Source organism: Lonchura striata, chromosome 26 (genome assembly GCF_050655825.1).
Source record: "Lonchura striata isolate lonStrDom1 chromosome 26, ASM5065582v1, whole genome shotgun sequence".
NCBI lineage: Eukaryota > Metazoa > Chordata > Aves > Passeriformes > Estrildidae > Lonchura > Lonchura striata.
The window spans coordinates 5431875-5454201 of record NC_140728.1 but is presented as its reverse complement, the minus strand read 5'-3'; the positions used below and the strand labels follow the sequence as shown (position 1 = coordinate 5454201).

The 22327-nt window shown below is 58.2% G+C and overlaps 2 protein-coding genes across 12 annotated transcripts; both read left to right on the top strand.

Moving 5' to 3' along the window:
* The first annotated feature begins 117 nt into the window (after positions 1-117).
* On the top strand, positions 118-12130 carry PRELP (proline and arginine rich end leucine rich repeat protein). The gene is made up of 3 exons (XM_021538786.4): positions 118-482; positions 6320-7271; positions 9995-12130. Exons 2-3 carry the CDS (start codon positions 6335-6337, stop codon positions 10171-10173), a joined length of 1116 nt encoding a protein of 371 aa, XP_021394461.1. The 5' UTR covers positions 118-482; positions 6320-6334; the 3' UTR covers positions 10174-12130.
* Positions 12131-15412: 3282 nt separating this feature from the next.
* OPTC (opticin) lies at positions 15413-21687 on the top strand. Of its 11 annotated transcripts, none has more exons than XM_085561325.1 (7): positions 15413-15455; positions 16734-16980; positions 17296-17434; positions 18356-18514; positions 19382-19584; positions 20272-20367; positions 21363-21687. In XM_085561325.1, exons 2-7 carry the CDS (start codon positions 16759-16761, stop codon positions 21531-21533), a joined length of 990 nt encoding a protein of 329 aa, XP_085417451.1. In that variant the 5' UTR covers positions 15413-15455; positions 16734-16758; the 3' UTR covers positions 21534-21687. The 11 variants fall into 11 exon arrangements, with proteins under 11 accessions (XP_085417451.1, XP_021394462.2, XP_085417454.1 ...); XM_021538787.3 differs by having other exon boundaries at positions 16721-16980; XM_085561328.1 differs by having other exon boundaries at positions 16681-16980.
* Positions 21688-22327: the final 640 nt, after the last annotated feature.

The following is a 22327-nucleotide window of genomic DNA, read 5'->3' as shown; positions in this document are numbered from 1 at the left end:
GGGGACAGCGGAGCCGGCGGCGAGGGCAGGGCTTATTCCGTGATTAATTAGCTTTGTTTTGAAACAAGGAGCTGCGGCAGCAGCATGAGGAGGAAGACGAGGAGGAGGAGGAGGAGGAGGAGGAGGAATTGTTGCCGAGCTCCAGAGCCGCGTGTGCGCCGAGCCCGCCGCGCTCGGCTGCCAGAGAAAGACGTGATTGTTGTCACCGTGCCTCGCTCGCAGCCCTCCCAGTGCTCCCAGTGCTCCCAGCCCTCCCCTCCCAGCCCTCCGCCCCCCGCGCTCCCACCGCTCCCAGCCACAAAACCCCCGCGCCCCGGCCGGGCTCGCCCGTGGCGGAGCGGAGAGGAGGAGGAGGAGGAGGAGGAGGAGGAGGAGGAGGAGGAGGAGGAGGAGGAGGAGGAGGAGGAGGAGGGAGAGAGAAGCCAGAGAGAAACTTGTCTTGGGGATTAATAGGAGGCAGGAGGAGGGAGAGGTGCACACAGGTAAGCTCTGGGCAGGTGTTGCCCCCCTGAGCCTCCCACCCAGGGTGCCACGATGCTCCTGCCCTCTCCGGCCTCCCTTTCCATCCCCAAAAACATCTGCTCTTCCTCCTTTTTTCCCCCTCTCCTCTTGGTTCTTCTGTCCTGCAGCGCTCTGGAGTCTTTGTTCTTTCTCCGCTCCGGTTCCGGGAGTTTCTCTCGCCGTGGGCTGGAGGAGGGGGGGATTTGGGGGCTGGGGGGTCACAGGGAAGCTCGGGGGGTGTGACAGCGCTGCGGCCACCGCCAGGCGCTTTTGGGGGGACATGAAGTGTCCTTTGTGCGTCCCCACACCCCAAACCCCAGCACGATGGGCTCTGCAGCCAAACTGGGGGCGCCAGGGGTCGGAACTGGGGGAGCCGGGGGGGCTGCAGAGCCCCGGCCATGCCCAGCACAATCCCTGCCTTGGGAAACAGGAGGGAAAACAAGCGAGGAAAGGGAGAGGAGGAGGAGGAGGAGGAGGAGGGACCCCTCCGGAGCCGGGAATGCCACCGGGATCCTCCGGGAACATCGGAGCACCTTGTCCTGCCTGCGACAGCCGGGTAGAGCTTTGGGGGGGCTCTGGGGGGCTGCTCCCATCTCCCCGTGCCGGAGTGGGAACAGGGAGTTTTGGAAGGGACCGGAGCGGGGTGGGGGCGAGCAGCCCGACAGCTCCAGGAATTGCTGTTCCCCAATTCCAACGCGCTGCTTTTCTGCCCGAAATGTAGGTGGTAAAGTCCCTTTTTCCTGCCTGGATCGCACCGAGCATTCCCAGGACATGTAATGCCACTTTTCCTGCCCGGAGCCGGCTCAGCTCCAGGTGGGAGGGGAGGTGCAGCCCCCTCCCCGCGGGGGTCCCGTTTAGAGCCGGCTCTTTGTCCCCACGGGAGGAGAAAACGGGAAATGATGTTCGCTGAAATCCTGGGAAAAAAGGGTTTTGTTACTGGGAAGAGGCTCATCCCAAACCTGCCCTTGCCCGGCGGCTGGAGAGGTTTAGGGAAAAGCAGCTCCAAAACAAAACATGGGAATGCATCCCACTGGCGTGCGGCTCGTGAGGGCTTGGAAACTTCCCTGGGATCCTGGGATTCTGGGATCATGGAATTCTGGGATCATGGGATCCTGAAATTCTGGGATAATGGGATCATAGGATCCTCCAGTCCTGGGATCCTGCCATTCTGGGATCATGGGATCATGGGATCATGGGATCCTCCAACCCTGGGATCCTGAAATTCTGGGATAATGGGATCATAGGATCCTCCAGTCCTGGGATCCTGCCATTCTGGGATCTTGGGATCTTGGGATCATGGGATCCTCCAACCCTGGGATCCTGAAATTCTGGGATAATGGGATCATGGGATCCTCCAGTCCTGGGATCCTGCCATTCTGGGATCATGGGATCATGGGATCCTCCAACCCTGGGATCCTGAAATTCTGGGATAATGGGATCCTGTGCGATTCTGGTACTCTGGGATCCCTCGATCCCGGCCCAGCCTCGCGTGGCGCCCAGGGCATCCCAGAGCCGCCTCCCGGGCAGCGCAGCGCCCTTTCCTGGGACAGCCAAAATGCGGGAATTCTCTCCCTGCTCCGCGGGGAATGAGGGATCAGCGCTTCCAGCCCGGGAAGAGATCAAAGCGCAGCCGCGGGAGGTTTTCCCTGCCCTTGGAAGAGGCTGGAGAGGAGGGAATGAGGCGCCGGAGCCGTTTCCCAGCCTGAGGGAGAAGCGGAGCGGGGCGAGGCGGCTGCTTGGGGGGCCAAGCGGGGCGTGTGTGGGGTCCGGGCCGGCGGCGCTTTGGCAGCCAGGATCCGCTTTTGTCCCTGTCCAGCCATTCCCACTGCGTGCGGCAGCGGGATCCGAGCCGGGAGCGGCGCTGGGAAGGGTCGGGACAAGCAGGGAGGGAGGAATTGCTGAGACCGGGAGAGCAGCGGGAAGGTGCTCCCGGCCAGGGCCGCCTTCCCACGGGCGCTGCCGCGGGAGGAGGGAGCAGAGGATGGGATGAACCTTTGGGAAGGATCCCGGGGATTGTGGGGACCAGGGAGCAGAGGACGGGATGAACCTTTGGGAAGGATCCCGGGGATTGTGGGGACCAGGGAGCAGAGGATGGGATCAACCTTTGGGAAATATCCCGGGGGTTGTGGGGACCCGGGAGCAGAGGACGGGATGAGCCTTTGGGAAGGATCCCGGGGACTCTGGGGACCCGGGAGCAGAGGACAGGATGAGCCTTTGGGAAGGATCCCGGGGATTGTGGGGACCTGGGAGCAGAGGACGGGATGAGCCTTTGGGAAATATCCCAGGGATTATGAGGACCCAGGAGCAGGGGACGGGATGAGCCTTTGGGAAATATCCCAGGGATTATGAGGACCCAGGAGCAGGGGACGGGATCAGCCTTTGGGAAGGATCCCGGGGATTGTGGGGCCCTTCCTCCAGGAGCACCCCAATGTTGTCGCCGTGTCCAGGCTGAGCCCTGGTGGGTGTCACCGGTCCCTGCATGGACACAGCGCCATCCCAGTGGGAATGACCCAGTCCCAGCTCCGCTGCTCGCTGGGAAAGGGCTGGGAAAGGGCGAGAACCGCGGTGTTGTTGCGTCAGGGCCGCGTTTCCCAAGGGACCCCGGCGACGCCTGGGTGACAGCCTGGCTGCCCTCCCCCTTTTCCACGATTCCCAGCGCTCCGGAGCCGCTGGATGACAATCTTCATGTTGGGTCACGCTCTCGCAGAGACACGAGCGGTGTTGGACGCGAGGGAAGCCAAGGAAGGAGCTTTGCCCGATCCTTGTGGTTATTTTTATCTTGCTCTCCTTGTTCTGCTCCGACATTCCCGTTCCCAGGCTGGAAAGGGGCTTTTCCCCCACCAGGGGTGATGGGAATTGCGGGAATGTGTGAGCAGAGCTAACAACGAGCTGGAAAGGGGCCCTGCTCCAGTCATCCAGGCTTTTCCTGCCTCTCCCAGAGTTAAAATTCCCTTTATCCCTCTGCGGGAGCAGGATCTTGGACAAATACCCGCATCCAGCTGCTCCCTCTCCCCTCACCGCTGCAGGAGGCACCCGAGGGACAACGAGGGACAAGGAGGGGACTTGGCCCGTGACAAATCCCCCGCGGTGACCTTTGCATGGCTCCCTCTCGCCCCGGGGTGGTGGCTTCTCCCTGCCCTTGGCTCCCATCCCGGGGCTGGCAGCCAGCGCCGCTGCGAGCCGGGGGTTACTGGGATGCGGGGAAGAGAAACTATGTGCAAAGCAAACCCCAGTGGCATTCGGGGCTGGAATTTCCAGCTGTTGCACCGGATTTATTTTTCATCCATTGTAGCTGGGGTGGCTGAGGAAGCAGCTGCCTCCTGCTGGGAAAAGCCCCGGGATCTGTCGGGTGCCTCGGCCTTGCAGGCAGGCCGAGCCCAGCGGCTGGGGAGGTGTCAGGACTGGTCTGATCCATGAATTGAGCCTTCTTTCCACGCCAGCCCGTCGGTTTCCTGAATTCCTCCGTTGCTCCATGACTTAACTTTGTTCCAGTGGCGCGGATTCCTTGTGGGCAGCTGGAATCGGAGCTGCCCCGTCCGTCCGTCGGGGAGGGGAGGCTCCGGTGGGATCAGGGGGTGGGATTTGGGAATTCTGCTCCTGGCACTCGTGCCAGTAAATCCGACTGGATGGAGAACGGACTTCCAGCTTTTCCAGATCCCGGGAGAGCTGGCTTGGAACCTTCCAGCGATTGTGACGTTGTGGTGGCCTCAGGCTTGTTGCATCCCTGTTTTTTTTGGGAATGTCGCTGCTTTGCTGCAGTTTGCTTGGAAGTGGGTCCTGCTTTCTGGTGGTGGCAGTGTCACAGGGCTGGGACAGTCCCTGTGGAGACGTGAGGTGGATAAAAAGGTGGTGTCAGCCTCCTGCCACTGCTGACAGAATTCCACAGGATTTTGTCACCCTCCAGCCGTGGCTGTTCCCTCTCTGTGACTCCCCAAACATTTGGAATGTCAAATCCTCGTGTGGAGGGCACAGGGTGACAGCGCTGCCCTGTCCCCCACCCTGCTGGGACATTGCTGGGTGGCCTCAGTGGATCCAACACCTGGATCCCAGCGTGTCCTGGCTGGAATATTGTGTCCTGGATGGAAGATCACCTCCCAGCTGGAAAATCACCTCCCAGCTGGAAAATCACCTCCCAGCTGCTCCCTCCCCTCTGCACCGGGCCAAGCTCAGACCTCAGCCCCCGCCGCTCCCTCGGGCGTTTGTGGGGGTTAAAATCCAGGATCTGGAGCAGAGGAAAAACCCCATGGAAAGCTCTGGGACCCCATGGAAAGCTCTGGGACAACACAGAGCCAGATCCATATGCTGCGGCTGGGAAAAGAGCAGGATGCTGACGGAGTGGGAAGGGCACTGCACAAACAGCAGATCCCTGTCGCAGATTTTCCCATTTTCCGGATGCTGAACCTGGAATGCAGAGGCAGGATCACGTCCATCCCCAACCAGGACCTGCTGCAGCGCTGCTGGGCTCAGGATCCGGCAGCTCTGGGCTCTGCTGGCTCCTTCCCTGCTCCTCCCTTCCCCCAGCGAGATGCCAGAGCCCTGATGGAAAGCAGCCGGCTCGGGAGGCGTGCGGGGTTAACCAGAGCCAGATGGGAGCCGGGAGGAACAGGCCGGGCCTGCAGGAGGGGCGAAAACAGGATCTTTTCCTGGAGAAAGTCAACTCCTTGGAGCTCCAGGAAAGCGTGGGATCGCTCCAGAGGGAGTTGGGGCTGGCCCTGGGTGAGGGTGGCTCATCCAGGGTGGGATGCAGATCCTGCTGGAAAGCAGCAGGGGGTTGGTGTGGCCGGTTCCTGGGTTGGGAGGGTCCTTTTTTCCCTCCGGGGATGATGGAAATTGGGAGTTCCAGGCGTGAGGAGAGCTGGCAATGGGCTGGAAAGGGAGGATGGGCAGCGAATCCCACTCTGCTGTGCTGGATGTGAATTCCATGGATAGCAGTGAGCCAGGGAGAGGAATTCCATGGATAATGGTGATCCATGGGGAGGAAATCCATGGATAGCAGTGAGCCAGGGAGAGGAATTCCATGGATAGCAGTGAGCCAGGAAGAGGAAATCCATGGATAATGGTGAGCCATGGAGAGGAATTCCATGGATAGCAGTGAGCCAGGGAGAGGAATTCCATGGATAATGGTGATCCATGGGGAGGAAATCCATGGATAGCAGTGAGCCAGGGAGAGGAATTCCATGGATAATGGTGATCCATGGGGAGGAAATCCATGGATAGCAGTGAGCCAGGGAGAGGAATTCCATGGATAATGGTGATCCATGGAGAGGAAATCCATGGATAGCAGTGAGCCATGGAGAGGAAATCCATGGATAGCAGTGAGCCAGGAAGAGGAAATCCATGGATAATGGTGAGCCATGGAGAGGAATTCCATGGATAGCAGTGAGCCAGGGAGAGGAATTCCATGGATAATGGTGAGCCATGGAGAGGAAATCCATGGATAGCAGTGAGCCAGGGAGAGGAATTCCATGGATAATGGTGAGCCATGGAGAGGAAATCCATGGATAGCAGTGAGCCAGGGAGAGGAAATCCATGGATAGCAGTGAGCCAGGGAGAGGAAATCCATGGATAACAGTGAGGAATTCCATGGATAACAGGGAGGAATTCCATGGATAACAGGGAGGAATTCCATGGAAAACAGTGATAAGAACCTCATTGACTCCTGCTCTGGGGAGGGGCTGGATTGGAAGATGACTTCCAGCAGGAAGGGGAGAGGAAGGCAGGCGGCAGAGACGAGGGACAAACCCCTGCGTGCCAGCGGTGGGGAGGTGACAATTCCTCAACCGACCCCTTCCCAACCCCTCTCCTCGTGTCCCTGCAGGAAAACACCCGGACCATGAGGGCGGCCCTGGCGTTCCTTCTCCCGCTGGCGCTCGCGCTGGTGCCGGCGGCCGGCGGGCAGCGGCGGAAACCTCCCCGCAGACCCACGCGGCCGCCCGCGCCCTTCGAGGAGCCGGCGGAACCCACGGAGCTGCCCCCTCCCCTCCCTCCGGGCCCTCCGTCCGTCTTCCCCGACTGCCCGCGGGAGTGCTACTGCCCGCCGGACTTCCCGTCGGCGCTGTACTGCGACAGCCGCAACCTGCGCACGGTGCCGGTGATCCCGCCGCGCATCCACTACCTGTACCTGCAGAACAACTTCATCGCCGACCTGCCCGAGGAGTCCTTCCGCAACGCCACCGGCCTCAAGTGGGTCAACCTGGACAACAACCGCATCCGCAAGGTGGACAGGAAGGTGCTGGAGAAGCTGGAGAACCTCATCTTCCTCTACATGGAGAGGAACCAGCTGAAGGAGGTGCCCGCTTTCCTGCCGCCCAACCTGGAGCAGCTGCGGCTCAGCAGGAATCAGATCTCCAAGATCCCCGCCGGCGTCTTCAACAAGCTGGAGAACCTGGTGCTGCTGGACCTGCACCACAACAAGCTGAGCGACGGCGTCTTCAACAAGAACACCTTCAAGGGGCTCAAGAACCTGATGCAGCTCAACCTGGCCCACAACATCCTGAGGAAGATGCCTCCCGGCGTACCCAGCGCCATCCACCAGCTCTTCCTGGACAGGAACAACATCGAGGACATCCCCAGCGATTATTTCAAGGAGTTTCCCAACCTGGCTTTCATCCGGCTCAACTACAACCAGATCTCGGATAAGGGGCTGCCCAAAAACTCCTTCAACCTCACCAACCTGCTGGTGCTGCACCTGGCCCACAACAAGCTCACCAACGTGCCCTTCATCAGCCCCAAGCTGGAGCACCTCTACCTGAACAACAACTCCATCGAGAGTGAGTCCCACTCGGGTTGGCTGGGGGATGTGGGGAGGTTTTTTGGGGAGAAAAACCTTGGAAGGGTCGTTTCTCACCCGGTGGGATGTGATCCCTTCCGAGGGGGAAGCGGTGGTGGGATGAGGGGGGAGCTGCAAGGGTGGAAGGGAAGGAGCAGAGTGAAACCCCCCCTTGGTGCTGCAGGACTTTTCCCAGCTGCCTTCTTTGGGGCCACCTGCCCTTGGAGGCGCTCTTTCCAGGGCAAAAATCGGGATATTCAACCGGGAGAGCCTGTGCTCACATTTTAGGAACAAAATATGGCAAAACAAACAGCTGGGGATGGTGAGGAAACATCCCGGAGTGAGGAAGGAACGGGGAGAACAAGGCTGCCATGGAGGCAGAGCAGCCAGGGCTGTCTCACACCATTCCAGGGAAATCCAGCTGCAATTCCAGGGGAGAGGAGCCTGGGATGTGTGGAAACAGAGCGGGCACAGAGGAGGAGACAGAATCCCACTGCATTCCCATTCAGCCTTCCAGCACCTAAAGGGGCTCCAGGAGAGCTGGAGACAGATTTGGGATGAGGGATGGAGAAACGGGACGCAGGGAATGGCTTCCCACCTCCAGAGGGCAGGGATGAGTGGGATACTGGGAAGGAATTCTTCTCTGGGAGAGCGGTGAGGGGCTGGGATGGAATTCCTGGAGAAGCTGTGGCTTCCCCACCCTTGGAAGTGTCCAAGGCCAGGCTGGACGGGGCTTGGAGCAGCCTGGGACAGTGGAATGTGTCCCTGGGTGATCTTTGTGGTCCCTTCAAACCCAAACCATTCCAGGATTCTTGGTCTCCCCAGATGTTTCCTCTGTTGGAGCTCCAGGACCCCGCTGTGATCACATCCGCTCTTTAATCTGAATTTGAATCAAACACCACCAAATCTGAGCCGGGAGGGACCTTGGGGTGCAGGTGGTGACCCCTGCTGTCTTCCCACACCCCCCGTATCCAAGCGCTGCTGGGGTTTTCCACGGAGAGAAACCCAGTGCACGCCCTGACCCAGCTTTTCCTCACCTGTTTTCCCTGGTTTTTAGAAGGTTCCCATCCCTGAAGCTGCGTGCTGACATCAGAATCCTGCGGTTTATTTTCCATAACGCATGCCCCGGCTGGGCAGGGACACGTGGAAGGGCTGGAGCGGGATTCCTTGATGTTTTTTTGGGAAGCTCGGGGCCGGCTCGGCAGGTTCCGGGAGCGGGATGATCCCTTTTCTCTCCGGAATGCCACCGCATCCCTTGCTGCGCTCCACAGGAACATGACCTACTTCGCTCCTGATCACAAGCCAGAATTTCTTTCTTTGAACAGCCTGGGATTATCCCTTTTGGTGGCAAAACAACCCCAATTTGGGGTTCAATAACAGGGGGGATTAAAAAATCCCTACCCATTTTCCCTTTTCCCTAAACCGCACCTTGCTCTTCCTCCTGTCCACCTTCCCCTTTCCCTAACTTGAATCCCGCTCTTCCTCATCTCCACATTCCCCTTTCCCTAACCTGAATCCTGCTCTTCCTCCTCTCCACATTCCTGTTCCTCCTGCCCTCAATTTGGTTTTCCCTAAGTCATATCCCGCTTTTCCTCCTGCCCACCTTCCCCTTTCCTTAACTTGAATCCCGCTGTTCCTCGTCTCCACATTCCCCTTTCCCTAACCTGAATCCTACTCTTCCTCCTCTTTACATTCCCTTTTCCATGACCCACATCCCACTCTTTCTCCTCTCTACATTCCCTTTTCCATGACCCACATCCCACTCTTCCTCCTCTTTACATTCCCTTTTCCATGACCCACATCCCACTCTTTCTCCTCTCTACATTCCCTTTTCCATGACCCACATCCCACTCTTTCTCCTCTCTACATTCCCTTTTCCATGACCCACATCCCATTCTTCCTCCCGCCTACATTCCCCTTTTCCTAACCCACACCTCACTCTTCCTCCTCTCCACATTCCGGTTCCTCCTGCCCTCAATAATCTTTTCCCTAACCTGAATCCCGCTCTTCCTCCTGCCCTCACTCCCTTTTCCCTAACCCACATCCTGCCCTTCCTCCTCTCCAAATTCCCTTTTCCTAACTTGAATCCCATTCTTCCTCCTGCCCTCATTCCCTTTTTCCCTAACCCACACCTTACTGTCCACATTTCCTTTTCCCTAACCCACATCCTGCTCTTCCTCTTGCCCTCATTCCCTTTTCCCTGACCCTTATCCTGCTCTTCCTCCCCTCCAAATTCCCTTTTCCCTAACCCACATCCTGCTCTTCCTCCTCTCCACATTCCCTTTTCCCTAACCCGTATCCTGCTCTTCCTCCCCTCCAAATTCCCTTTTCCCTAACCCACATCCTGCTCTTCCTCCTCTCCACCTTCCTCTTCCTCCTGCCCTCATTCCCTTTTTCCCTGACCCACATCTGACTGTCCACATTCCCTTTTCCCTAACCCACATCCCGCTCTTCCTCCTGCCCTCATTCCCTTTTCCCTAACCCACATCCCACTCCTCCTTGCCTCCCCATCCCTTTTCCCTGACCCTCATCCCGCTGTTCCTCCTTCCCCATCCCTTTTCCCTGACCCTCATCCCGCTGTCCCTCCCTCCCCATCCCTTTTCCCTGACCCTCATCCCGCTGTCCCTCCCTCCCCATCCCTTTTCCCTGACCCTCATCCCGCTGTCCCTCCCTCCCCATCCCTTTTCCCTGACCCTCATCCCGCTGTTCCCCCTGTGCCCGCAGAAATCAACGGCACGCAGATCTGCCCCACCTCGCTGGTGTCCATCCAGGATTTCTCGCCCTCCGACCTGGACAGCGTCCCGCGGCTCCGCTACCTGCGGCTGGACGGGAACCTGCTGAAGCCGCCCATCCCCCTGGACCTGATGCTGTGCTTCCGCCTGCTGCAGTCCGTGGTGTTTTAGCCCTGCCTCGCCTCTCCCAGCCCCGGCTTCGCTCGGACGTTTCACCCCCGGCGCCGTTCGACGCGTGGGACCCTCTCTCCTCCCTCTCCCCCTGCTCTCTCCCCGCCTCCATCCTCCTCCTCGCTCCTTTTCCTGCCCTGCAGGGATGCTGGTGGCTCCTTGGGGACAGATCTGTGCCAGCCCCGGTCGCAGCTCCCTGTCCTTGTCCCCCCGGCCCAGCCCGCAGCGGCTCCGTCTCTCCCTCGGGGGTTGGGGTCGGTGGGGATGGAGCCGCTCCCCGCTCCCGGGGAGCCGTTCCCGCTGGATTTTGGAGCAGGGATGGGATGGGAATGGATTGAGAGCGGTGGAAGAAGAGGGAGGATGGACAATCAGGCCATGCCAGGGGGTGGGGACACTCCTGTCGCCCTTCTGGAGAGCTTCGGCTCCACATTTCTCTGCGGGAGGAGGATCCGAATCCCTCCTGGAGCTGCGGATCTGCCGGGATGGAGCAGGGAGGGTTTCCTGCCCCTGTGAGGGTCCCACCTTCCCACACCCCCTGGGCAAGAGCAGACCCTGCCCGGCTTCAAATCCCCCATCCCAGCACCGATCCATGGGGCCACATCCCCAAAATCCTGAATCCTTCCCTGTAAAATCTGGGATCAAGGGCCACATCCAAAGAGCCAGAGCCCCATCCCAAAATCCTGCATCATTCCCTCTAAAATCTGGGATTCAGGGCCATATCTATGGGGTCACAGGCCATCCCAAAATCCTGCATCATTCCCTGTAAAATTTGGGATCAAGGGCTACATCCATGGGGTCACAGCCCCATCCCAAAATCCTGCATCATTCCCTCTAAAACCTGAGATTCAGGGCAACATCCATGGGGTTATGGCCACATCCCAAATTCCTGCATCCACATCTGTGGGGTCACATCCCCATCCCAAATTCCTGCATCATTCCCCGTAAAATCTGGGATTCAGGGCCACATCCGTGGGGTCACAGCCCCATCCCAAAATCCTGCATCATTCCCTGTAAAATCTGGGATCAAGGACCACATCTGTGGGGTCACAGCCCCTTCCCAAAATCCTGCACCCTTTCCTCTGAGATCTGAGGATTCAGGGCCACATCCACGGCTCAGTTTCTCTCTGGAGCCAACACACAAGGCTGGGTTCTGCCTTTTTTTTTTTTTTTTTTTTTTTAATTAGAAATAAAAGGAAGGGAGAAGAAAAGGGAAGAATCATCCTTTGGAAGGGCTATTTTTATCCCTGCTCTTCCCCATCCTCACATGTATCGCTTCCCCCTCCCGTAGCTGTACCTGCATTTATAGGGTGTCCGGGTTTAGGGGGGGATTATTCTCTTCTTTTCTTCCCGAGTCTCAGGATTTGGATTTAAATGCCGAGCATTAGAGAGGAAAAAAAAAATTAAAAATAATTCAAAATCCAACTGCAACGAGCATTAAATAAACCAAAGAAAACTCCTTTGTGTCCAGCCAGCAGAACTGCCACGGACGGGCAGCGTGTCCAAACCCCTGCGGCCGGCACAGGGATGCTGCCCTTTCTCCATCAATTAAAACCTAATTTTAATTAATTAATTAATTAATTAATTAATTTTAAATTTAAATTTACATTAATATGTTTTGATTAATTAATTAATATTTTAAAATTTTAATTTACATTAATACAATTTAATTGATTACTTGATTAATTAATTAATTAATTAAAACCTATTGCGAATTAATGAGAGGTTTTCCCTGATGATCAAATCCCCTTTCCAGCTCTCTCTGCAGTTGGCTGGGACAGGTTTCAGCCCTAAACCTGGACGGACCCCCTGGATTTATAGATATTTATATCTGATGTGTATATAGACTGGTAGAATGTACAGACGTTCCTAAAGCCGCGTGTACCTCCCCACCCGGCAACTTTATGGGATTTTCACTCCCACTCCCTGCAGCAGTGGAAATAAAATCATTCACAAGGGACCCCGAGCCTCTCCCTGATCCATCCTCGCCTTCTTCCAGCTCCAAAATTTCCTTTCCTGGGGATGACTCTCCCAAAGTTTTTGGGGTTTGGTGGGCTTGGGGTTTTTGGCTGGAGGGATGGTGAATTTGGGAAGGAATTCTTGGCTGGGATGGAATTCCCAGAGAATCCGTGGATGTCCCTGGTTTCCTGGAAATGTCCAGAGTTAGGTTGGAGCAGCCTGTAAAATCTGGGATTGAGGGACACATCCAGGGGATCACAGACTCATCTCAGCATTCTGAATCCTTCCCTGAAAAATCTGGGATTCAGGGCCACATCCATGGGGTCACAGCCCCATTCCAGAATCCTGAATACTTCCCTGAAAAATCTGTGATTCAGGGACACATCCATGGGGTCACAGCCTCATCCCAAAATCCTGCATCCACATCCATGGGGCCACAGACCCATCCCAGCATCCTGCAAAATTCCCTGTAAAATCTGGGGTCACATCTATGGGGCCACAGCCCCATTCCAAAATCCTGAATCCATCCCTGTAAAACCTAAGGATTCAGAGACACATCCATGCGGTTACGGCCCACTCCCAAAATCCTGAATCCTTCCCTGTAAAACCTGGGATTAGTGGCCACATCCATGGGGTCACATTCCCATCCCAAAATCCTGCATCCACATCCGAGGGGTCACATTCCCATCCCAAAATCAGGGGGCCTCTCCCGGGGGGGCTGAGGGGTTCCGTGTGTGTTTTTTATGTGCACGGCACTCACCCCCCGCCCCCCCCCTCGCCATCCCCAGCGTGAATCCCCCACTCCCGACGGGATTTTCCCTCCCCGGGGAAGTCGGAGCCGTCTCCCATGGGAGCTGAGCGCCCCAAAGCCGCTCCCTGCAAAGCCTCGGTGCCCCCGTGGGGTTGGGATTGGGGCTGGCATTGTGGGGAGCTGCTCCTGTGGGCTCACGGGCAAGGCTGGGACCCCCTCAGGAGTGGGGTTGGAGGGGTGGGGCTCCTCAGCTGCTCCCAGGGATTGGGATCAGGGGGAATTCTGGCTCACGTCAATCCCCCTGGCAGCCTGTGACCCCCCAACCCCCTCTGTGGGTGCTGAGCAGGGACCTCCCGCTCTGAGGGGCTGGCAGCGACCCTTTATGGGGGCACTCAGGGACATTTGGGATGGTGACAGAACCTTCCAGGTGACACCGTCGGTGCGGGGAACGCTGAGGGGGCACAAGAGGAGTCTGCTGCTGGTGGGGACAAGGACAGGACATCATTCCGGGGCCAGGACAGAAAAGCAAAGACCCCAAAGACCCCACTGCCCTAGGGACCCTTCACCCCCGGGAACCCTTCACTGCCTTGGGGACGCTTCACCCCCGAGGATCCCACTGCCCCGGGGACCTTTCAACTTTGGGGGACCCTTCACCCTCAGGGGACCCTTCACCTTTGGGGGACCCTTCACTTTTCAGGGACCCTTCACCCCTGGAAGCCTTTCACCCCTCTGGGACCCTTCACCCCCAAAGACCCCATTGCTCTGGGAACCTTTCACCCTGAGGGGACCCTTCACCCCTGAGGGACCCCACTGCCTGGGGGACCCCACTGTCCTTGAGGACGCCTTCACCCCTGGAGATCCCTTCATTTATGGGGACTCTTCATCCTTGGGGACCCCTTCAATGTTTGGGACCCTTCACCCTGGGGACCCCACTGTCCTTTGGGAGTCTTCACCCCAGGGAACCCCTTCATCGTTTGGGACCCTTCACTCCCCGGGACCCCTTCTTGCCCAGGGACCCCTTCATCCCGGAGATCCCTTCATTTATGGGGACTTCATCCCTGGGGACCCCACTGCCTGGGGGACCCCACTGCCCTTGAGGACCCCTTGTGGAGATCCCTTCATCTTTTGGGACCCTTCACCCCAGGGAACCCCTTCACCCTTTGGGACCCTTCACCCTGGGGACCCCACTGTCCTTTGGGAGCCTTCATCTTTTGGGACCCTTCACCCCCAGAGACCCCACTGTCCTTTGGGACCCTTCACCCCAGGGAACCCCTTCACCCTTTGGGGCTCTTCACCCCAGGGGACCCCTTCATCTTTTGGGGCCCTTCATCTTTTGGGACCCTTCACCCCCGGGGACCCCCTGCCCAGGGGACCCCGGCCCAGCCCCGCCTGTCTCCTGCCAGCAGCGCCCCCCGGCCGCGCTGTGCCCCCCCAGCTGCCACATCGGCTCCGTCACGGTGCCCACCCAGCCGCTTAATGAGCGCCTTAATGAAGATTAGCGGCGCTGCGTGCTGAGCGAGGGGGGCACACGGCTGGGGCTGGGGGCTGCGGGTGCCCACGGGGGGCTGGGGGGCTGCGGGGGTGTCCCCGGCCGCCCCCGGAGCAGATGGGTGCGCAGGGAGGGTGGGTGGGTGCGTGGGGGGCGATGCGCGGCTGGCGACAGGAACATTTTCGCGGCCGTGGGTGGGCACGAGGATGCCCAGGAGGGGCTGCCGTGCTCGCCCTGCCCCTCCTGGGGTGTGCCAGCCCCGCGGGGACCTCCCCCAGGAGGGTCGTGGTCCCTCTGTCCCCAGGGACATGGGGCGGGGGGACGTGGGGGTGGGGGGTTTCCACCCTGCCCCAATGAGGGGAGCAATGCTGAGCCCCCCCCCCGAACTCACACTGTCTCATTGTCCCCAAAAATCCCAAAACCACCCCAGAGAGTGAAGATTGGGGTGCTGAGCCCCTCCCCCTGAACCCACACTGGCTCCAGCTCCCCCAAAATCCCCAAAACCTCTCAGTGTGTGATGTTTTGGGGTGCTGAGCCCCCCAGGAGGGGACCTGGGCTGGCTGAGCTCAATGTCCCCATCCATCGGCTGCCGGGGGGGTCTCTGGGGGTCTCTGCAGCCCCCCCAAACCCTGGGCTGCTCATTGGGACGACCCCCCCAGAGTGCTTTGGGGCGTCCCTGGGGTCGGACACAGCCCGGGTCCCTCCCTGGTGGCACCACCTGGGGTGGCGCTGGCTCTGTCTCCCCACCTCCCTGGGGGCTGGCTCTGTCCCCCACCGCCCCTGGGGACACCGGGGAGCTGCCACCGCTCGTTCCCCTCCGATCCCGCCGCTCCCAGCCCCAGACGGGGCTGTTGGAGCGGAGCCGGGCCTGGGGACAATGCAAGGACAATGCAGGGGACAGCCGGTTTGATTGGCCGCATCCTGGCTGTCCCCTCGGCCAGACCCCCGAGCAGCCCCCTCCTCCTCCTCCTTCTCCTCCTCCTCCTCCTCTCCTCCTCCTCCTCTCCGTGCCTTAAAAGCCCGGCATCCCTTCCCCAGCCCCTGCAGCCCACGGGAGGAGGAGGAGGAGGAGGAGGAAGGACGGGGGTACGTCTGTCCCGGCTTCGTTTGGCTCCTCCAGAGCCCCCCAGGCTGGGGCAGCTGGGGGATGGGAGGGTTTGGGGGGTGCAGGGGGCTCAGCGCACTGGGGAAGGGTGGATTTGGGGGAAAACAGCAGGAATTTGGGAGCAGCATCCTCAGGATGGAGTGAAAAAAAACTCTGGGCTGGGTGGTGGATTTGAGATTTGAGATTTGGGATTTGGGATTTGGGAGAGGCTGGAGGGGGCCGGGACCCTCCCCCTGCTCTGCCGTGGGTGTCCCATGGGAGGGAATTCTGTGGGAATGGGCCCTGGAGGGTTTGGATGTGGAGCTGCCAGGACTGTGGGGAGGGGTCCCCGTGCTGTCACATGGATCCTGTGGCCTCTGGCCCACCAGGGTGTTGGAAAAGCAGATTGAGACTGGGATTTAGACCTGGATGTGGGAGCAGAAGTGGGGAGCAGCAGTTCCAGGGCCCCTGGGCCCTGGCCACTGGGCTTGATGGGCCAGTGGACAGTTCCACCCATTGCCACAAGCGCCGGGACCCCTTTATCACCTCCCGAGCCCCTCATCACCTCCCGAGTCCCTCATCACCTCCCGAGCCCCTCATCACCTCCCGAGTCCCTCATCACCTCCTGAGTCCCTCATCACATCCCGAGCCCCTCATCCTTTCCCAACTCCTCATCCTTTTCCAACCCCTCTTTCCCCTCCCGACCCCCCCATCCCCTCCCGACCCCTCCGCACTCCCCGGGGCTGGGAGATCCGGGCAGCCCCGGCAGCCCCGCGGGGCCTCTCCTGCACAGCCGAGCGTGAAACGCGCTGAAAAGGGTCACGGAAGGTCCCCAGGGCCGGGGGCTGTCTGTCCCCTCTGGGGCTGGGGCTGTCTGTCCTCTCTGGGAAGGGGCTGCCTGTCTCTGCCAGGGGTTGAGGCTGCCTGTCCCCCCCAGGGGTTGGGGTCTGCCTGTCCCCCCCAGGGGTTGGGTCCCCTCTGTCCCGTCCACCCCGGGGTTTGGGGTCTCTCTGTCCCCTCCCGGGATTGGGGCTGTCTGTCCCACTCACCCCAGGGCTGGCTCAGCCACATCCCGTCCCCACATCCAGCCCTTGGTGACCATTTCAGGTCCCTCGGTGACCATTGCAGGTCCCTTGGTGACCGATCCAGCCCTTGGTGACCCATCCAGCCCTTGGTGACCCATCAAGCCCTTAGTGGCCATTCCCGGTCTCTTGGTGGCCATTCCAGGTCCCTTGGTGACCCACCCAGCCCTTGGTGACCCATCCAGGTCCCATCCCCAGGCACGGTGACCCCGGCCGGGGCAGGATGTGTCCCCTGGGCTGGCTGGGTGTGGCCAGCCTGTGCTTGGGGACACTTTGGGCTGTCCCAGCTGAGAAGAGGATGAAGGTGGACAAGCCCAAGGCTGAGCTGACCCTCTATGAAAACCTGGATCTGGGCAACTACGAGGTGACCTTGGATAACTACGGGGACATCCTGGACCTGAGCAACTACGAGGAGCTCTACGACTACAAGGACCTTGTCTCGAAGGTGAGGGGGACACAGGAGAGCCCCCGGGACAGGGATTTGGTGCCAGGGATGGATGAGGCACGGCAGCTCCTGGCAGCAGCAGCCCTGGCAGCTCTCCCGGCGCTGGGCAAGGTTTTACCCGAGCCAAAGCTCTGCCAGCTCCTGGATGTGAGGATTCCTTCATCCCTCTGGGCCAGGGGGGTTCCTTGGAGAGCCTGTGGAGCTTCCCAAGAAGGAATTCATGATCCCAACCTGTAACCCTGACCGGTGCCACCACCCCGGAGGGGACAAGGACACAAGTCACCCACCCCCCCTCACACCCAGCTGTGTTTGCAGATCGAGGTTGGCACCTTGGCTCCTCGCCCCAAGGACCGCAAACCCCTCCCAGGGCTGGGTGAAACCACGGCTGGAACCCCAAAACCACAGCCCCCGAGCAGTGCTGGCCCCGTGCCCCCAGCGCCCATCCCCGGGCAGGGTGAGTTGTGTTCCCTTGGGATGCATCCCCGAGTGGAGTTTTGGGGGGAAAAATGGGAATTTTGGTGCTGCCAGCAGCTAGTTGCAGGGTTTTGGGGTTGCATCTGCTGGCACAGCGAGGCAGGAGGGCTGCAGAGAAAGAAATTACTGGGGAAAAAATGAACTCCAGCAAAGCAGCGAGGCTTTAATGAGCAGAGCCTTTGCGGCAGAGGCAATTAGATTAGTGACAATTAAAATCCTGCAGCGAGGATAAATATCTTTATTCCTTTTCTGTCACTCCAGGCCAAGAAAAATTAAGTGGGAGGAGAAAGGAAATCGGTGCTGAGCTGCTTTGAAGCCCCCTTGAAGGGGTGGGAGGGGGGGCTTGGTTTTACCCCTCCTGCCCCCCGTGCTGGGGCCTTGGGGGCAGCTGAGACAGATTTTTTCTTGATCCAAAAGAATTTTGTTGAGTTCTTCTTCCTCCAGTGGGAAAATTAAGGGGGCCAGGAGAGCTTTGGGTGTAAAAAGCTGAATTTGGGGGCTTTAATCTCCCCTCCTCCTGCAGGAGGGATTTGATCCTGGGCACTTCATTTTTTAACAGTTTGGGTTTTGGTTTTTTTTTCTGGGAGTTTCTGTCCCTTCCCTGGGTGCTGCGGGGCTGTGACAGCTCTGGGTGTCACAGATCCATGTCCCCATGACAGGGTGGGTAGATCCCACTGTTGTGGGGCATTTTGTGGGGTTGGGGTCTATGACAGCTTTAGTGACATGGATTTTGTGTCCCCACAGTGTGAGCATGTCCCTGTGTTGTTCTGGGGTATTTTATGGGGTCAGGAGGCTGTGACATCTCTGTGTGCCACAAAGCCACATCCCCACAGCCGAGTGGGCTCCTCCCGCTGTTGTGGGGTATTTTATGGGGTCAGACTTTATTTCCACGCACCCGCAGGGCTGCACAGCTGCCAGCTGTGCCTGTGCCTCGGCACCTCGGTGTACTGCGACGACACCGAGCTGGAGCAGATCCCAGCGCTGCCCCCGGACACCGCGTACCTGTACGCCCGCTTCAACCGCATCGAGGCTGTCCGCGCTGCCGACTTCAGCGGCCTCGGTGCGTTGGGGTCACCAAAATCCCCTGCAGTGACCTCATTGCGTCGGGGTCATCAAAATCCCCACAGTGGCCTCGGCATGTCGGGGTCACCAAATCCCCCACAGCAGCCTCAGCACATCGGGGTCACCATAACCCCAACAGTGGACTTGGCATGTCGGGGTCACCATAATCCCAACAGTGGACTTGGCACGTTGGGGTCACCAAAATCTCCCACAGCGGCCTCGGTGCATCAGGGTCACCAAAATCCCCCACAGAGGCCCCGGCACGTCGGGGTCACCACTCGGGGAACCCGGGAGACAAATCCCCCACAGTGGCCTCAGAGGAGGGAAGTTGAAGTGCAGGATTTTATGGGAAGAATAAGTTTAAAAGTAAAAAAAGCAGAGTTTTAGCCTGGTGGTGACGGGCACACCTAGAATTGGGTTTTATAAGGTTCATTAATTGGGATATTGAACAGGTGTATTTGGGTTTTGATGGTTTTAATAGGGTTAATTAATTGGGATCTTTAACAGGTATAGTTATATTTGAGCTTTGATGATTTTGTAGGGTTAAGTAATTGGGATATTTAGCAAGTATGGTTTTGAAGGTTTTGTAGGGTTCATTAATTGGGATATTGAACAGGTATATTTGGGTTTTTGTAGGGTTAATTATTACTTATATCAAACCCTCAGAGCTTGTAATTCATCCTGTAAGACTGAAAACTCTTTTCCATGGACAGAGATCACAGCCAGTGTCTCTGGGGGCTCTGTCCAGGGGGGTTCCTGACCCCTGCCAGGGTCCCAGGGCAGCCAGAGGGAAGCTCTGGATTCCCACAGGGAATGAGGTGACTAAACCACCCTGGCTTTGTCCCTCTTCTCGTCCTCCCCTCAGAGAAGCTGGAGCGCATCGACCTGAGCAGCAATTCCATCTCGTGGGTGGACGCGGACGCATTCCGGCGGCTGCCCCGGCTGCAGGAGCTGCTGCTGCCCGAGAACCGCCTGCCGGCACTGCCCGAGCTGCCCCGCAGCCTCGTCCGCCTGGATGTCCGCCACAACCGCATCGCCAGCGCCGGGCTGCGCCCCGAGGCCTTCCGGGTGGGTCCCTGCTCCGGAGTGGGGACAGGGGTGAGGAGGGGTGGGACAAGGGGTCAACTCCAGGGGGGTCAGCTCCAGGGGGGTCAGCTCTAGGGAGGTCAGATCCAGAGGGGTCTTCTCTATTGGGGTTTCATCCCTATTGGGGTTTTATCTCTATTGGGGTTTTATCCCTACTGGGGTTTAATCCCTATTGGGGCTTCATCCCTATTAGGGTTTCATCCCTACTGGGGCTTCATCTCTTTCAGGGTTTAATCTCTATTGGGGTTTAATCTCTTTTGGGGTTTTATCTCTGTTGTGGTTTCATCCCTATTGGGGTTTAATCTCTATTGGGGTTTCATCTCTAGGGGAGAGTCAACTTTAGTGGGATTCATCTTTAGGGGGTTCATCTCCAGGGGGTTCATTGGTTCATTTCTAGGGGTTCATCTCTTGGGAGATTCATGTCTAGGAAGGTTCCTGTTTAGGGGAGTTCATCTTTTGGGGTCATCTTTAAGGGTTCGTCTCTAGCGGTTCATCTCTAGGGAGTTCATCTCTAGGGGTATCATTGTTCATCTCCTGGGGGTTCATCTTTGGGGGCTCCTCTTTAGGGGTTCATCTCTATTTGGGTTCATTTTTAGGAGTTCCCCTCTTTAGGGGTCCATCTCTATTTGGGTTCATCTTTAGGGGTTCCCCTCTGCCCTCTCCCCGCAGGACCTGAAGCAGCTGCAGTTCCTCCATCTCTCCGATAACCAGCTGGATTTTATCCCGGTGCCCCTTCCCGAGAGCCTGCGCTCCCTGCACCTCCAGGTGGGACAGGGTTGGCCTGTACCTGAGCCTAGCAGAGCCCTCATCCCCCTCCTCCTCCTCCTTCTCCTCCTTCTCCTCATCCTCTTCTTCCTGGTCCTGGTCCTCCTTATCCTGGGCCTAGGCCTGGGCCTGCTCAGCCTCCTCATCCCTTTGACTCAGATTTGTCCCTTTCCCTGAACCTCCAGGTGGGATGAGGTTTACCTGAGTTTAGCAGATCTTCCTCCCCCTCCTCCTCCTCCTTCTCCTCCTCTTCATTGTCCTTTTTCTTTTCCTGGTCCTGGTCCTGGCTCTAGCCCTGGTCCTTTTCTGGTCCTGGTCCTGGCTCTAGCCCTGGTCTGAGTCCTAGTCCTGGTCCTTTTCCTGGTCCTGGTCCTATTCTTGGTCCTTTTCCTAGTCCTGGCCCTGGCCCTGATCCTGGTCCTTTTCCTGGCCCTGGTCCTGGTCCTTTTTATGGTCCTGGTCCTGGTCTTGGCCCTGATCCTGGCCCTGGTTCTGGTCATGGTCCTGGGTCTGGTCCTGGTCTTTTTGCTGGTCCTGGTCCTTTTCCTGGTCCTAGCCCTGGTCACAGTCCTTTTCCTAGTCCTGGTCCTTTTCCTGGTCCTGGTCCTTGTCCTGGTCCTGGTCCTTGCCCTGGTCCTTTTCCTAGTCCTGGTCCTTTTCCTGGTCCTAGCCCTGGTCATGGTCCTTTTCCTGGTCCTGGTCTTTTCCTAGTCCTGGTCCTGGTCCTTGTCCTGGTCCTGATCCTGGTCCTGGTCCTTGCCCTGGTCCTTTCCCTAGTCCTGGTCCTTTTCCTGGTCCTAGCCCTGGTCACGGTCCTTTTCCTGGTCCTGGTCCTGGTCTTTTCCTGGTCCTCTTCCTGGTCCTGGTCTTTTTCCCAGTCCTCTTCCTGATCCTGGTCATGGTCCTGGTCGTGGTCCTGGCCCTGGTCCTGGTCCTTGTCCTGGTTCTCCTCCTCTCCTGCTCCCGTGACTCGGGTCCCCTTTGCATGCCCGCAGAACAACAACATCCGGACGATGCACGAGGACACGTTCTGTGACCGCCAGGAGCAGGGCCAGATCCGCCGGGCGCTCGAGGACATCCGCCTGGACGGGAACCCCATCAACCTCAGCCTCTTCGCCAGCGCCTTCTCCTGCCTGCCCCGCCTGCCCACCGGCCGCTTCTCCTGAGCCCCTGCTGCTGCAGACACAGGAAAATGTTCCCAGATCCCGTCCCACAGCGCTCAGACCCCGCTGCTCCACGGAAAATGTGGAAGTGGAGGTCTTCCATCCCAGGGCAAATGCGTAAAATAAAAAGAAAGTAAAATAAAGGTTTTAAAATGCATTCAAAGCCTTGTTCTTGACAGTGAGAGAAGCTGGGAATGCAGACCCAGCCCAGCAGCTTTGCTTGGATTTGCAAAGTTGGATTTTCCCTTCAACCCGCTTCTCCCTCATTCCCTCCAGAGCTGTTGGAATCCAGGACATCCCTCTGGCTGCCCTGGCTGTCTCCAGACCCTGGAGGGGGCTCAGAGACCCTGACACGAAGTCAAAAACACCTGTGGCTTCAATTTTAGCCCATGGAAAAAGCTGCCAATTTTGTATAAGGAATTACAAACCACAAGGGTTTGAGTGGTGTGGATGTTGAATTAACACGGGGTGAAAAATTAGAATTTTGGGGCTTTTTAAAATGGGGTTCAAGGGGACAAAATGGAGGGATTTGGGTGTGTCCTGACCTCCTTCTCTTCTCCTTCTCCTTCTCCTTCTCCTTCTCCTTCTCCTTCTCCTTCTCCTTCTCCTTCTCCTTCTCCTTCTCCTTCTCCTTCTCCTTCTCCTTCTCCTTCTCCTTCTCCTTCTCCTTCTCCTTCTCCTTCTCCTTCTCCTTCTCCTTCTCCTTCTCCTTCTCCTCCATGTCTTGCTGTGATGGTGACACTTTTCTGTTGGTTTAAGGTAGGGACACACTGCCCAACATAAATGACAGAGTTTGG